Here is a 16,020-nt window from a genome sequence, read left to right as displayed (position 1 = left end):
CTTGATAATTCAGCATGAAATAAGTTGATACAATCTGACTGGGAAAAAAATAAAGGTTTTAACTGGTCAACACAATAAAAGCATGTTTATCTAAATAAATGTCAACACATATACAAATATAGTTTATGTATTTAATCTCACTTTATTAACCAATGTCTTGCTGATGACCTTCAATGATCTATAATTCAACCATACTAATAAGCAAAAATAACTTTAGATTCGATTTAGAAATAAGAGTGTTGAACTTCCTTCTCCTGTATCCTATTGTTCTTTGATCCAGAATGGCAGAAGGTTTGTTTGAGCGGCGCCCTCTACTGTGCAGTAGTAAATATGCATTTCCTTCAGCCTGAGGCTTTTTCATTTCACTTTTGGTGTGAAAGGGCCTTAACATTTGCCAAAAATAGAACTTTTTTGTTGTTATTAAAAAATAAACAAGCAAGCCCATCCCAGGTGAGAAAAAGTAATGAAAAAGTAATGTCATGCTAAGTAACACAATACTAAGTAACACAATTATACTTTTTTGGGGGAATAACATAATATTGTAATGCATTACTTTTAAAAGTAACTTAAAAAAAAAAAAAAAAAACCTGATTATCCCGGGATTTTAAAGCGGATCTGCCTTCTGGTTCTGAATAACATTTTTTATATTTCACTTTTCCAGGCAATAGTTCCGTCATATGCGTTTCGTAACAAATCCTTCCCTCGTGGGTCAAAATGATCCGAAGCCCTAAAATAATACTTCATTTTATTTCTATCCGGAAGCTTATTTTATTTCATTAAGATAATTGTTTTTCAATTTTTTAATGCAATTTTTTTGCGATTTATTTTATTTACCTTCAAATTACTAGATTTGATTGATAAATAATAAATATATAGTCATTTAGTCATTTAAGCACATTCCTCAAATTCTTTAAACTTAAAAAAAAAAAAAAAAAAGCAGAGAGGACCATTTTCCTTTACTGTTGATTTTTAAAATTAGAACCAGCAATGCCCGATTCATGAATGAATCACTAATTTTCATCTGTATTGTCCTTGTGTTGGTCAGACAGGTTAGCAATACAGTGTGATTCAGGCAGATAAACAATAGTTTTAAGCAGGGTTTCCAAGGCCTATGAGATCTACCTTCCAGCAAGTTCAGCTCAAACCCTAATCAAACAACCTGAACCAACTCATTTATGTCGGGTTCACACTACTCGATTTCGAATTTTGCAGGAAGGTGGATCTTCAGGAACAGGATTGTGCACCCCTGGTTAAGAGCATCCAGTATGTCGGTACCGATGGCCTCGTGGTCAGCGCGCCGACATGTAGCGCTGTAGCGGTCGGGCGGCCCGAGTTCGAGTCCCGGTGTTGTGCCGAATTTCGACCCCCAGCCAAATTATCACCCCCCTCGTTGAAGTCAGTACCTGATTGACTAATCCTAACCCCACCCCTAATCCTAAACCTACCAATACTAGGGGGGTAATAATTTGGCGGCGAAATTCGGCACAACACCGGCACGCGGACCTTTCCCGATCCCGTCCCCTGTCTCTCTCCCACCTCGCTTCCTGTCAACTCTCTACTGTCCTGTCACAATAAAAGGCAAAAATTGCCAAAAAACAATACACACACACACACACACACACACACAAAGAGCGTTCAGTAGTGTCATTTATTACTGTGCCTTTGGCTGCTCCACTGTGAAATTTGTTTTTATACCACACTCTGTATTTATTTTGAACACTAGATGGCGCTCACTTGGTATGATGGTATGCACACTTTATCAGGGGTGTCAAACTCAGTTCCTGAGGGAAACTGTCCAGCACTGCGTCCCAATGTGCATACTATCCACCCTCTCTGCCCTAAATAGTATTGACAATTACTAATGTCACATGCTATTTAGGATGGATAGTATGCACATTGGGACGCAGGTCACGTTATGTCGTCAACCCTGATTAAACACATCTGAACCAGCTTATCAAGGTCTTCAGGATTACTAGAAAGTGCAAGTGTTTTGAGGCTGGTTAGAGCTACACTTTACAGGACAGTGGCCCTCCAGGAGCAAGGTTTGACACATGTGATCTAAATCAGGGGTCAAGGTTTGTTTGGTTTATATGGTCTATATGGGGGACATTCTACCAGAAACGTACATTTCCACTTCTAAAAAATCTTGGGGGAAAAAATATATTTTTCTTAACGTTGAGTCATATGTTAAACTATGAGAAACACATATCATGCCATCTCAGCATGTTTTTATGATTGAATAAAATACATTTTTATACGCATTTCACCCCTAAAATATCAGGCCCTGTCACAGATCTAAAAAAATAAACTGTCTGCACACTTAAATCCTTTAAGCAAATTGAATCACCAAGCTTTCGGTCAAACGACCATCCTCAGGGCATACAGACAATAAATGTAGCAATCAACTTAACTGTGTTCAAACACATCAGGACAATCAACAGTGATTACCACACCTGTGAAAGCCAGGTAGGCCCTGTCACAGACAAATGTGTATATGGTAGAATGGTTTCCTAATGAATTTCTTTGATACAAACAGCATTTTCTTATTGATCACATGTCCCTGATTTTATCTAACATGGTTTCGGTCAACTGTAGTACACAAAATCACAGAATACCCGCAGGCACTCATATAGTTGTAAAATAACTACCTTTACATAGGAGATTTTTACAAAAAACATAGTAGTGGATATATACCCCCACCTTCATCTACACAGTTAAAGAGATTAATGAATTAATATTTCCTCAAATAGTACACTTTTGTCATAATTTCCTGTGTGACAGGACTGACCATGGCGTGACAGGACTGACGGTACTGTGACAGGACTGACTTTATGGATTTTGATGATGCAGAAAAAGTTATGTTTTGTGTTCTTTATTTTAAGTTTTGATTGGCATTTCTTTTTTAAATTATTATTATAATTTTAATGTTAATGTAATATTATACTATGGTCAAATTCAGCCAAGGACATGCATAATATTGCCAAAAGTATTGGGACAGCCCTCCAAATAATTGAATTCAGGTGTTCCAATCACTTCCATGGCCACAGTTGTATAAAAATCAAGCACCTGGGCCTTCATTCTACTATTGCATGCGTTAAATACATAACATATGCAATAAATGTAATAAAAAATAACTATAACATTAATTTGTAAGGCTGTGTCACACAGGAATGTGACAGGGCCTGACGGTCGGCCATTTTAAACTGCCATTACTCAGCCTGCTAGCATGCTAGCATAAAAACTGTTAACATGCAAGCAAGGAATTTCAGTAACCTTTTTAGACATGTTTTGGATTTAAAACATTTTCATTATTTTCTGGAATGTTTTACCGTGACAGGGCCTGACCCTTTAGCTCGTCTTCCTATTTGCAATTGCGTTTTCTCATTTGAGTTTGCCTCAAATATGCTCATATTCAGAAAAAAATCGAATCAAGCTAAAGTCAATGAAAAAGTGGCATTTGACAAGTTTAATGCCATTTTTCTCAGTTGTTACAGCTTTTGTCTTTGTGTGCGTGTATCGTGACACCTGACTCATAATGCGACGGATCACTTTAAATATTACAACTCCCTTAATCTGTGATTAGAGTGAGTCAACTCCCTTAGTCCCTTCTCTTTTAGTCTGTGACTTTGAAACTATAAAAATACTACGAATGAATGGCTGAGTGTAGCCTATAAAAGGTCATTTCACCCACATAATGGTGTTAAAACATCTAGGCTACAGTATAAGCAGGGGTGAATAGACCATGGGACATTCGACCAGAAACGTACATTATCTGTCCTTGAATTGTTACAGTGAATACAAAATTTAATCCAAAAATGTCTAAAACTGGCTCATAGTTGTTCTGTAAAGGAATATGTCATTCATTAGGTTCTCAGATATTTTTTTCTTTATTAAAAACACTTTTGAAAATTACAAATCCTGTCCATGTCCTTGTCCTCAGCCAAATTGGAGCTACAGCTTTAAGACATATTTACAAGTTTTGATCCACAAACAACCGATTGTCTCGACAAAGTGGGAAATGGTCCATTTCAGGAGCGTATAGCCTGCATTGTAGGTTCTGGAAGCTGTTCTCTGTAAAATGTGCTGCACACAGATAAACGTTTGGGTTTATAATGTTCAGGAACAGTGTTTTTAATTCATTTTGAACCACTAAGTTTGTTTTCCTTAGGAAGGTCAAACAAATGGGTTTTGGAAGCGGGGTGGACAAAACAACGTCTCATAGACATAGGGACAACACTGTCTTCTCTAATGCAGATCTACCAGGCCCCGCACCTTTTTTTGCGAAATCCGTGGGTGGAAACTATAGATGAGTAACATTGTGACTCGGGGAAAATGCGTTGTTGTCCAAACGAGCTTTGTAGTGTAATCTTGCATATCTGTCTTATTCTCAAACAGCAACATTACAGACTGATATATATAGGCCTATGTGTTGACATTTATTTAGATAAACATGCTTTTATTGTGTTGACCAGTTAAAACCTTTATTTTTTCCCAGTCAGATTGTATCAACTTATTTTATGCTGAATTATCAAGTGTATTTGACACATTAAATGAAATGGTTAATCCTTGAATTCTGTATGTCAACATTTGGACGTTTTCTGAATATAGCCTAATCACTAATATTACTGTGTTTTAAGACCTTACTGCCGACTCAAAGTTGAACTAAATCTCAATAAATATTGTTTTAAAGCCACACCGTGGACTTTGTGACCTAAAGAGTTGACGCATACGAGTTATTTTAAATGATTCCTCAGGCCAATATACAGCGTTTGACACTATTAATGCTCCGATCGGGGCTGCCCTCTTGAAATACCGCCTATGTAAGTTTGGAGAAGACGGACCGTCGTTGGCCAGGTCATGTGACCTGGAGAACGTATCGCTTTACGGCCGTCTTCCCCCGGCTCTCCCTCGTCGTCCTCTCCCTATTTCGGGAGAGGACTCTGTAGATTCTTCAAGCGGTGAAGAAAATGACTGACAATAAAACGAACATCGGCATAAATGTGGATATATAATGTAATATTTACTGCGAAGTCTGGAAATCGTGTAACAAAACTGATATAAGTCACAACATAGCCTACTGCCGTTATTTGTAGGCTTCAGTTTCTTTGTCCTTTTACACATTCATATATGTGTGTATTATTATTAGTGGCTTATATGATTTTAGATACAAACGTGTATGTATTATTAGAGGCTTATATGATTTTAGATTCAAATTCATAGGTTACTACAGGAAAAACACAAATAAAACGATGCAAGTCCGATCTAAAGATAAAATGACTCCAAAACAAGCACAATAACAACTTAGTTTTAGGTACAAAACGTCTATAACCTGCTCCCGCCGATCGACTGTCCTGACCTGCACAGTTTATCTCCAACCCTAATCAAACACACCTGAAGCAACCAATTAACTTATTCAGGATCGCTTGAAAATTAAAGACATGTGTGTTTGATTGGAGATGAACTGTGCAGGACAGACGATCGGCAGGAGCAGGGTTGTGCACCCCTGGTCTATGCGACTTACCTGATCAGACATTATTTTCTGTTCACTTTTTGTGCAATTAATTTATTAAGTGGATGTCTTCTAGGCTTTTGCGACAGTGCTGCGGCGCTTGTGGCCTCTAGGGGCGCTAGACGTGAAAGTTACAGGTCTAGCGCCCCTAGCGCCCGCAAAAGTTCCGCGGTGTGGCTTTAACAAAGATGTGTTTTAGCATTTATATGCTACAATGTTTGGAAAAATTTTAGCAGAATTCACTCATAGGGATGGAGAAATGAAGCCCCACGAACATCTGAAGCTTTACTCTTCAGCATTCGAAACACATGGAAATATAATGTATATATTATTATTATTTTTCTAAACGGAGTAACTTTTTCTATCTGTTGTCATTCTTGCAGAAGAATGTTCTTTATCCCTCACTGAACACCAAACTACAGAAAAACAACGAAAATTAACAAAAAGTAGGTTTAGTAAATTAATAATAGCCTAGTAAATTCAACAACATGCTGCTTAGAAAGCATTCAGAGTAATCTACACTATACCGGTTTTTGGAGTCAAGTTTAAACACGCCTAATGAAACATTAATGCCGGCAGATTCCTTTACGTTCTTCATGTGACTTTCTGAAAAGCATATGATCCTCGACGCGCTCCGTTGGAAACTGCGCTGCTGGATCCATGCTGGAGCCTCAGTGTCACCCCTTCTTTTACTTTCTATGGTGTCACCAGACTCAACTTATCATCAGCATGAAGAACCTTGTAATGATCTTTCTTTTCTCATTAGTTGTGAACGGTAAGTGTTGGGATTTCTGTTTTTTAATTGTTTTTTATTGTTTTGGTTAGTTTTTTTTGGCAACGCTCCAAATGCGTTTTGTTTAAATTGCCAGTGGAAACATGTTTTAGGAAGCTTAGAGGCTTACGGGTCTAAAACCCCTAATGATTTTTCCTTTTTTTATTCTATAGGCTACGCTACCATTCAAAAGTGTAAGATCAGTAAGATTTGCTTGTTTAAAATAATTCTCTTCTGCTCTCCGAGGCTGCATTTATTTTGTACCAAAATAAGGAAAAACAGTAGAGTGTGTAGATTTTTTTTTTTTTTTTTTTTTAAAGAACATTTTATCAACGTTGAAAACAAAACAAAAAAGGTGTCATGCCTTTTTTTTCAGTATTCTTTTGATCAATAGAAAGTTCAGAGTCAATTTAATGATTTCTTGCTGAATAATTTCTTAATCTTTTCAATAATTTTCTTATTTAACTTATTATTATTATTATTATTATTATATACTGTATAACAGTAGTTCTCTTACGAGAGGTCTCTCGTACTGCGTAAGATATCTTACGCTAGGGGAAAATCCTTTTTCCGCGAGATATTGAAGCCAAAAATTATCCTTAATTTTGTAATAATGCAAAACGCGTTGCGGCAGCATGCAGACATAGGCGAGGCAGCTCGCGCGCCTATTGGCTGCTCTGCGGCAACTGCAGCAGCCTATCGAGCGAGGCCTATCGAGCGTCCCACCGAAACGGGCGTGGTCTAGGCCTATAAATACCGCTCGCAGGCAGCTATTATCAGATTTTTCATCCTTCAAGCGAAGCACACGCATCGCTGGAGCTGGAGAAGAAGCCGCGCCGTCTGAGAGAGCACCTTCAGCGGGACGAGTCACTGAAGTCGCTGGCCGCGCCGCCTTCCTTGCCTTCCTGCTGCGCTTTCCGGCACTTATATCCTTTTCATTACTCTGTACTGTGTGTGTGTGTCGCCGCCGCGACACACATTCTAAAAGAGCTAGCGTCTTTTTCAAGATGCCTTCCTGCGGCTCGTGCAGAGCCACACTCAGCGACGGGGACCGCCACGTTGTTTGCGTTTCCTGCCTGGGTGAGGAACATGCAGTTCTCGTACTCGCTGACGGCGGCTGCCCTCACTGCGAGTCTGAGGACTCGCCTGGCTTTCTTCACCGAGACTGCTCCCCCGCCCGCCGCGGTGTCGCGCCGTAAAAAGCGCCGTGCCCAGCGAAGCCCTTCTCTTCCTGACGGACAGCGGCCGCTGTCTGCCGCCGCTTCCGTCGACATCGCTGACGAGGAAGCCCTGCTGGGAGAGGATGATTCCTGCTCTATCCTGGCGTCAGGCAGTGAGGATTGGGCGGGCTCTGAGGATCCCGCGCCCCCTGCCCGCACATCGTCAGGCAAGAGAGCGTCCATCGAGACGGAGCTCATGCGGATATTCGCTAAGTCTTGGAACGCCCCTATTCAGCTAGAGTGCGTCCTGCTGTTTCTTTGACATTCTCTACAGTTGACGATGCCAAGAACAGGGGATACCTTTCGCTACCGCCGGTCGAAGAGGCGATAGCGGCCCACTTATGTCCATCTCTACACACAAGCACAGCCTGTCACACAGGGCCCGCGCACATAAAATCGACTCAGATCGGTTGCGCTTCAAACGTGATAAATGTGCCCACTACCCAGTGCCCACAAACACCACGCTATGCATGTCTCACGGTTTCTGTAAAAACGAAACCAGCGTGCATTCGCTTCACTCAAGCGAACAATGCTTTCGGTGTGATAAATGTGCCCGCTGTCCCGCGCCCACATCCACACATAGACATGACAGTTCCTACGGGACTCGCCCAGCCCTCCCCCTCGCGGTTGACCGCCGCAGAGGAGTCGAGCGCAGGCAATCTGCCCGCTGTTATCAGCGCGCCCCATGCCTCAAATGTCACGAGCGCGACGCTTGTGTTACAGCACACCGAAGCTTCTCCATCGCTGAGCGAGCGGAGCGCGCTTCGTATTCAACCCCTAGCTATTCATGCAGTCGCATGGGCAAAGCTGCCCGGGGTTTCGAAGTGGGTGCTGGACATTATAAAAAGAGGCTATTCGCTACAGTTTCGCCGACGCCCTCGCCGCTATGCGGCGCGCGTCGAGACCACGGTAAAAGCAGAAGTAGCACATTTACTTCGAGCCGAAGTGGCGAAACTATTGAACAAAGGGGCCATTGAGCCTCTCTCTCAAGTTCAGAGCGAAGGAGGGCTATACAGCAGATACTTCCTGGTACCGAAAAAAGACGGGGGTCTCAGACCCATACTAGATCTAAGGCAACTGAACAGAGTGCTTGTGAAGCGACAGTTCAGGATGCTCACGACCAGACAAATCCTCGCCAAGGAGATTGGTTTGTGTCAATAGATCTGAAAGACGCGTATTTTCAAATACAGATAGCGTCACGTCACAGGCGATATTTGAGATTCGCCTTCGAGGGCCAGGCAAATCAGTACACAGTCCTGCCGTTCGGTTTATCCCTGGCATCCCGTCCATTTACGAAGTGCATGGATGCGGCGCTCGCACCCCTCAGAATGAGGGGCGTGCGAGTACTGAACTATTTGGACGATTGGCTGATTCTAGCGCAATCTCGCTCAGTGCTCATAGAACACATGACCATTTTACTCGATCACCTCGAGAATTTGGGTCTCAGTGTCAATGGGGCGAATAGCTCTCTGTCCCCCAGTCAGACGATATCTTTCCTGGGCACAGAGTTGGACTCGCTGTCCATGATAGCGCGACTATCACCACAGCGCGCGGTAGACATTCAGCGCACAGCGAACTCGTTCCGCTGGCTCATGTATGGCCCCGCCGCCCGCTCTATGCTTTTCCCCCCGTCTCTCTCCTGCCTCAGGTGATAGAGCAGATCAGGGAAGAAGGATGCTCAGTATTGCTTGTAGCACCGTTCTGGGAAAACCAACCTTGGTTCCCAGTTGTGATGCAGTTAGCGAGCACTGCCCCGTGGCCAGTGCCAGTGAGGAGAGACCTCCTCTCTCAGGCCCACGGCTCGATCTGGCATCCTCACCCGGAATTGTGGTCCCTTCATGTCTGGGCCATCAACGGGAGTATTAAACACGATCACGCAGGCTAGAGCTCTGTCTACGAGACGGAATGGTCAGTGTTTTCGGGCTGGTGCACAGCCCGTGGCGTGTCACCCACAGACTGTGGAGTGACGGAGGTGCTCTCCTTCCTACAAGAGCTGTTGGATAAGGGCAGGACCCCTTCCACGCTCAAAGTTTATGTGGCGGCTATAGCAGCGTTCTCAAGAACAACGCTTGGTCAGTCAATAGGAAGGAACGATTTAGTCATCCGCTTCCTTAGAGGGGCTAAGAGACTGAATCCTCCCAGACCTCCCTCAGTCCCCGTATGGGACCTTTCTACGGTTCTGGAAGCCATTAAAAGGTGGACCATTCGAGCCTTTACAGTCAATTGATCTGAAACATCTGTCTTTCAAGACACCCACATTTCCCCATCAGTTCAGGCCATACCCCGCCCTGTCTGTATGATGAAATTCGCGTCTAAGCGACGCTGCCATATGTGGAAGAGTGCGGCTTCGCCCCTCCCTCTTCCCGGACTCCCTGTGAGTTCCCTGGGTGATTGTGCACTATATGAACCCCGGGATTTCGCCCTTGGGTCTTTGATGTCAGATCATCATCTCAGCATGCACGGCGTTTTGCATTGGGTCCCCTAGCGTAAGATATCTTACGCAGTACGAGAGACCTCTCGTAAGAGAACGTACTCGGTTACTAACGTAACCTCGGTTCTCTCTAGAAGAGGGAACGAGTACTGCGTATCTTGCCGTGCATGCACACGCTCTGGTTGCTTCGATAATGAAAAACCAGATAATAGCTGCCTGCGAGCGGTATTTATAGGCCTAGACCACGCCCGTTTCGGCGGGATGTGACGCAGCGGGCGCGAAGCACCCTCATTGGGTCTGGCGTCACGCCAGGCCTCGCTCGATAGGCTGCTGCAGTTGCCGCAGAGCAGCCAATAGGCACGCGAGCTGCCTCGCCTATGTCTGCATGCTGCCGCAACGCGTTTTGCATTATTACAAAATTAAGGATAATTTTTGGCTTCAATATCTCGCGGAAAAAGGATTTTCCCCTAGCGTAAGATATCTTACGCAGTACTCGTTCCCTCTTCTAGAGAGAACCGAGGTTACGTTAGTAACCGAGTACGTTTATAATGTTACAAAAGCTATTTCCTCTCATTTGTGGTGCATCTCATTTCTCTGAATTGTCTTTGAGACATAGTAAATCTGTTGTAAATATTGTTTAGGTGATTGTTTTTTATTTTATTTCTGCTTTCATATTTAATGTGAAATTCAACGTAAATAACTGTTTCTGTGTGTTCTGCAGATGTGTCTGGTGCTGAGACAGATGTTGTAGAGTCTGTATCAGTGATTGAGGGAGATTCTTTCACTCTACATACAGATGTTACTGAAGTACCTGATGGTGCGATTGTGTGGAGCTTTGAAGATGTCGTTATTGCTAGAATCAGTAGTGAATCTAATAAGAACATAATACTTAACCCTAATAAAGAGACACTGAAGATGGACAATCAGACTGGAGATCTCAAGATCAGGAAAGTTAGAATCAAAGACTTTGGACTTTATAAACTTGAGATCAACCGCGACAGGGGGATATCATCAAAGACATTCAATGTCAGTGGTGAGTATGTCAAGTATTTAGATGAGGTTTGAGACTCAAGGTGAAAGTGTTTGCTCTCTAACAGAAATGTTTCTGTTCATTAGGTGTGAATAAGCTGGTGTCAGATGGAGTGACAATCGTGCCGGTGCTGGAGAGAGACTCTGTCATTCTACCGTCTGGTCTTACTGAAATACAGAGAGATGATCAGATAACCTGGAAGTTTAAAGGCACACTCATTGGTCAACAAAAAAATCAAACAGCTGAAATCTTTGCTGATGTTCTTGATGGGAGATTTAAAGACAGACTTCAGCTGAACCAACAGAATGGATCGCTCATCATTACTAACGTCAGACCCAACACCTCTGGACCTTATGAAGTAGACATCACCAAGAGCGGCAGCAGTTACACCACACACAAGACTTTCAGAGTTTCTATCATTGGTGAGTCACTTTAATATTGCAATGCTTGAAGGATCTCAGGGTCATTAACAAATGGTTTAAAAATCTAGATGTAAACACACATGCCAAGTTCTAAGAAATGTTTTATACCATTTTTCAGTGGTTTCAGTCGAGAATACCACACTTTTCTCTTTTTTAAATGTGACTTTTGAATATGAGAACAGCCACACCACCCTCAAATTTCACTTAATGCCTCAAAAATATACATATAAATTAATTCAGAAATTTAAAGAATGATCATCACAGAAGAGGCATCAGTGTTTGAATGTGATCATTATGAGTTTGCGTTTGTTTGAATCATAGATGCTTCATTTTCCCCACATTGTTCAGACATAGTGTTTTTTTTTTTAACACCAGATGCAATGTGTCTTTTTTTTTCACTAAACGTGACAACAATAATCACAAATCACAGCCAATCAGAAGAGCTCATGGGTGGGCTTGCTGTCTCACACTTGCAACAAATAGGATAAGTGGGCTACTACATAATCAAATGAATGAAAATTCAAAAAATAATAATAATTTGATATCATTCAAAATGCATACTTCATGGCTGGTACAATATATGTCATGGTATACACTTGTTTGTTCATGGTTTGAACATTCTTGTTTCCTTTATCATTCAGTAAAGTTATTTTCAAGATCTGAGGTAAATTATCCATTGCCGCTTATATTACAGATATAAAAGCCATGCAAAAATGTCAGCCACAGTGTCGCAGAAGTAAAGACCATTCAATAAATAGAATTCCCCAGTTCCTTTTCAAGATCGGTTCTTTGACATTGCATTAGTAGCTAATGCTATGGGGAAACATGTTTCTCCTGGAATACTGAAGCCCAATTGCATAGATGGGCACTCTTGTGCTGAGAACAGTCTTCGCCCCTCCAGCGGAGGCCGCAAATTGATCTCATTTGGCGCCTTGAACTATGACATAATGTCAACAACAGTCTCAGAAAAAGACTCCAGGAAGAGGACGCTCCCCACAGTATAGTGAGTGAGCTGAACAGTAGCCCGCCAATGCTGATTTACTGCGGATCCTCTACCCTTCGGCTAGAGGCTGGAAGTCCAAGGCATTGTTTCCGTCCAAGCCATGGGAGGGAGGCCTTCACAGGGAAGAGAGTTGACATTTCAGGACTGCGCTGTCGTCGCGTCCAGGCGCAGGTCCTTCATCAGATCTGGATACGGCCCGGATCCGGCGGACTGCGGTAAACCTTGGGATAAACAGAGAGACTAATATTAGCGTAGACACCATTCTTCTTATGATGTAGCGAGTACATCAGGATTTATGGGAAGTGTTCCCGGTTCCGGCTGGCCTAATCTATCCAGCCTAACATTGAATTCTAAAAGTCTATAATGTGTTATGTGTATGCTAGGTCAAAGAGATGTGTTTTTAGTCTAGCTTTGAACTGACAGAGTGTGTCTGCTTCCCAAAACTTTTGGCAATATAGTGTATGTGGCTGCTATCACATCGTTTCATGCCTAAGTAAACCAATGCTCGGTTGGGAGGCATAAGCTGGTGACAGGTTGTGGTGAAGGGAGCGAGGTAGCTAAACCATCCGTGCTCTTCTATGAATCTGTCTGGGATTTGGCATTAGTTCTAAAGGCACTTTCTGAACCAACATTTGAGCCGCTTCGCTCTACTTAGCTGTGACTGATCTCATTTTAGGCGTTAAACCAGCTTGTCTGGAGTTTGGACGGGATGATTGTGTGTTTAGGCTGCCGTTGTTGTGGTTTCTCTCTCTTGTGAAATCACTTCTCAGGGATCTTTAATGCCAGAATGATTAGACCTTATTTTACAATAAAGCCGTGCATCTTCTGCAAAGATCACTCTAGATTTCTGCTCAGCTTACACATATATACCAAAGATTGTTTTCCAAAGATGGTAACATATTTTGGGTAAAAATCTTGTACCATATGACTTCTCAGAATAAAATGGCAACATTCCATGCCTTTCTTCAGGCTGCCAAAAGTCAAACCAAAGTCACACACAGAGGAAATAAGTGTAAAAATATATAGATAAATTACTTATTTTCTAAATAATAAAATCTTCTACACCATTTACCCCAAAGGAGTTAGTAATGGTTTACAGATGCCACTTATGCTTCACCGCTGTGTCCTGTACTCTCATTGCAGGTTTACATTGAATGCTCTGTCGAATTTCAGAGAGACTGGATTGTGGATTAGTTATTTGCGATTGGCTGATGCTGAGGATGTATTGTGTGATGTATTTCTCTTGAGCTTGATTGCTATTGGAATATTTGAGCCTGTCTTTGACATGCTGCTGTTTTGGGCTCTATTGTGACTTTTTCATTTCAAATGGATGAACTTTGTAAAAAAGCACATGCCAAATGCGTAAATGTTTTACTGTATGCTTAATCTCTGTCTGTGAACGTTCTCCTGTGTTTTACCGTATGTTGAGACAGATGGAGGGAACAGGCTGTCGGTGATGGAGGGAACTTCTGTCACTCTAGAATCTGGTGTTTCTAAAATACACAGAGATGATGTGATAATATGGAGGTGTGAACATGGAGACTCTGTCATAGCAAAAATGAGCTTTGGGATCTTCGCTACGTTTGATGGCGCTGATGGGAGATTCAGAGGGAAACTTAAGCTGGACTACAAGACCGGATCTCTGACCATCAGGGACACAAGAACTAAACACACTGGACTTTATCATCTCGATATCACCGGCAACCGAAGCACCATATTCAAGAGATTCAATCTTTCTGTCTATTGTAAATATCTGAAGTATTTTAATGTAACAACAACCATATTTAGATCACCATGTTTTCAAATTAACTGAGGTTAATTGAGCAAACTATTAATATTATAGTGTAACTGACAACCAAAACTGACAGTTGCAAACGCCAGTCAGAAATGAAGGTCAGATTGCTGATTGGTTGATCTCTTTATCATTACAGCACAAGATTGGTCTCCATGTGTTATAGCAGTAATTGGTGTTGCTGTTCTGCTTCTGGTCGTGGTTGTTGTGACTTGCTGTCGAAACAGGGTCTCTCGTCAAGCAAAATTTGGTAAGTATTACAAAAAGCTAATATAACTAGTGAAACATTGAGATTTACTGTGTAAAAGACACAATCAAAAAAACATTTTAAATCTGTTTAATGTTTTTAAAACAGACAACTGGAGGAGTCCGGAACATCAGGTGAGATCCTGTTTGCAATATTATTTGCAGCATATATAATAAAATTGGTAACAAAATAAATTTTGTTTGTGCTGCCTTCGTTTTTGAGGTATTTGACTTTATTTAAAAAAATAAAGTGCCATCGGTGTCGTCATCTGTTGTCAGCTTAAAAAAGATGTAAAATGATGTAAAACCTTACATGTAAAATGTAACAAGGAACTTTTGGGATAAATGATACCAGTCTTGCCATCCAAATCTTATTTGCTTTGTAATTGTTATTGTTATTATTATTAATATTATTTTTTAAAGAAGCTAAATAAAATAAATGTATTTATTCTAATTCTGTTTTATTGGCTGGATTAAGTTCAAACAGTGAAAGCCTATTTCCTGCATGTTGCTGATCGTATCTCATGCTCTGAGCTTATCTCTTGTCTCTGATGTAATATGAGAATGGTGGTTTGCATTTTTGCGTGGCTTTATCGGATTTGTGCAATCGCACAGTTGATTTACTGGAATGAAGGTGAAATGAAATTCAGCCAAAAAATATTCAGAAACCCTCAGGCAGCTTTATCAGAAACACTGATCTCAAACATTTTGTAGTGTTGTCTGCGTTGTGTGTTTTGTACAGTTACACACAGGACAGCAGGCGGCAGTTTCGCTGGATCTTTAATTCCTCTCCTGATATAAAAGAAAACATCCACTGCCTCTGTGAGTGAATTGCCCTTAACATTCTCTCTCCCATTCAGTTACCATGCGAAAAGGAAGAGGAGACAGAACAGGAAATGATGTTATGTTCAAACATCATGCCATCGAAAGGGAAAGTCACTCAAATTTCATTCCGTCAGGTGTGTGTTAATGAAAAATTTTGAGTGAATTCTACTCAATGATACATATATTTAACAGTATAATTTAAAGTTACTCTAGGAGCTTGTTACAAAGGCTATTGTTTGCCTCTGTATTACATCTCTCCCTCTGTAGTTTCAGGAACACTCATACACAGCAAATTGCTTGAGCCAAACATTCTCGGCAAACTTTAATCGCATGAATTACCCCACCGTCACAGAGATGGAAGATCACAGTGGAACACGGAGACGCCTGCTAAAGAAAGTGATGTGACGTGCAGCAAAGTATGGTGTCCCATTCTCGGATTTTCTGATCTGCATTTCACCCTTCCAGGTGTGCACACACACACACACCGTGAACACACACCGTGAACACACACCCGGAGCAGTGGGCAGCCATTTTTGCTGTGGCGTCCGGGGAGCGATTTGGGGTTTGGAGCCTTTGCTCACTCCCCTCACCTAAATTCCCTGCTGATACTGAGACTCGAACCCACGACATTCAGACTCTAAACATTAGGCCACGCCTGCCCCTGTAAAGTTACAGCAGCATAATAAATAAGTGTTTATATTTCACCTGATTGACGAAGTGCTGTGCGTAAATGCAAAACTATATTTGCAATCTTTAATTTTATACATGAA

At 41.7% G+C, this 16,020-nt stretch overlaps 1 protein-coding gene across 4 annotated transcripts in view; it reads left to right on the top strand.

The window, feature by feature from the left end:
- The window catches only part of LOC309476035 (uncharacterized protein), a 41,685-nt gene that overhangs the window by 24,334 nt on the left and 1,331 nt on the right, over positions 1–16,020 (top strand). The window contains exons 1-8 of one of the 4 annotated variants that reach the window (XR_014197912.1): positions 6,116–6,284; positions 10,654–10,965; positions 11,049–11,384; positions 13,821–14,132; positions 14,319–14,429; positions 14,535–14,560; positions 15,286–15,384; positions 15,518–15,715. Coding sequence is in view for 1 of the 4 variants with exons in the window: in XM_082139154.1 (XP_081995280.1) it covers positions 6,170–6,284; positions 10,654–10,965; positions 11,049–11,384; positions 13,821–14,132; positions 14,319–14,429; positions 14,535–14,560; positions 15,286–15,384; positions 15,518–15,655 (1,449 nt within the window). In the remaining 3 variants the exon portion in view is untranslated. Of the gene's footprint in view, positions 1–6,115; positions 6,285–10,653; positions 10,966–11,048; positions 11,385–13,820; positions 14,133–14,318; positions 14,430–14,534; positions 14,561–15,285; positions 15,385–15,517; positions 15,716–16,020 lie in introns of those variants that run through there. The other 3 variants (XM_082139154.1, XR_014197910.1, XR_014197911.1) reach the window with 3 other exon arrangements.

Source organism: Leuciscus leuciscus (assembly GCF_965113295.1).
Source record: "Leuciscus leuciscus genome assembly, chromosome: 15".
Lineage (NCBI taxonomy): Eukaryota > Metazoa > Chordata > Actinopteri > Cypriniformes > Leuciscidae > Leuciscus > Leuciscus leuciscus.
This window is presented reverse-complemented; position numbering and strand designations above follow the sequence as displayed.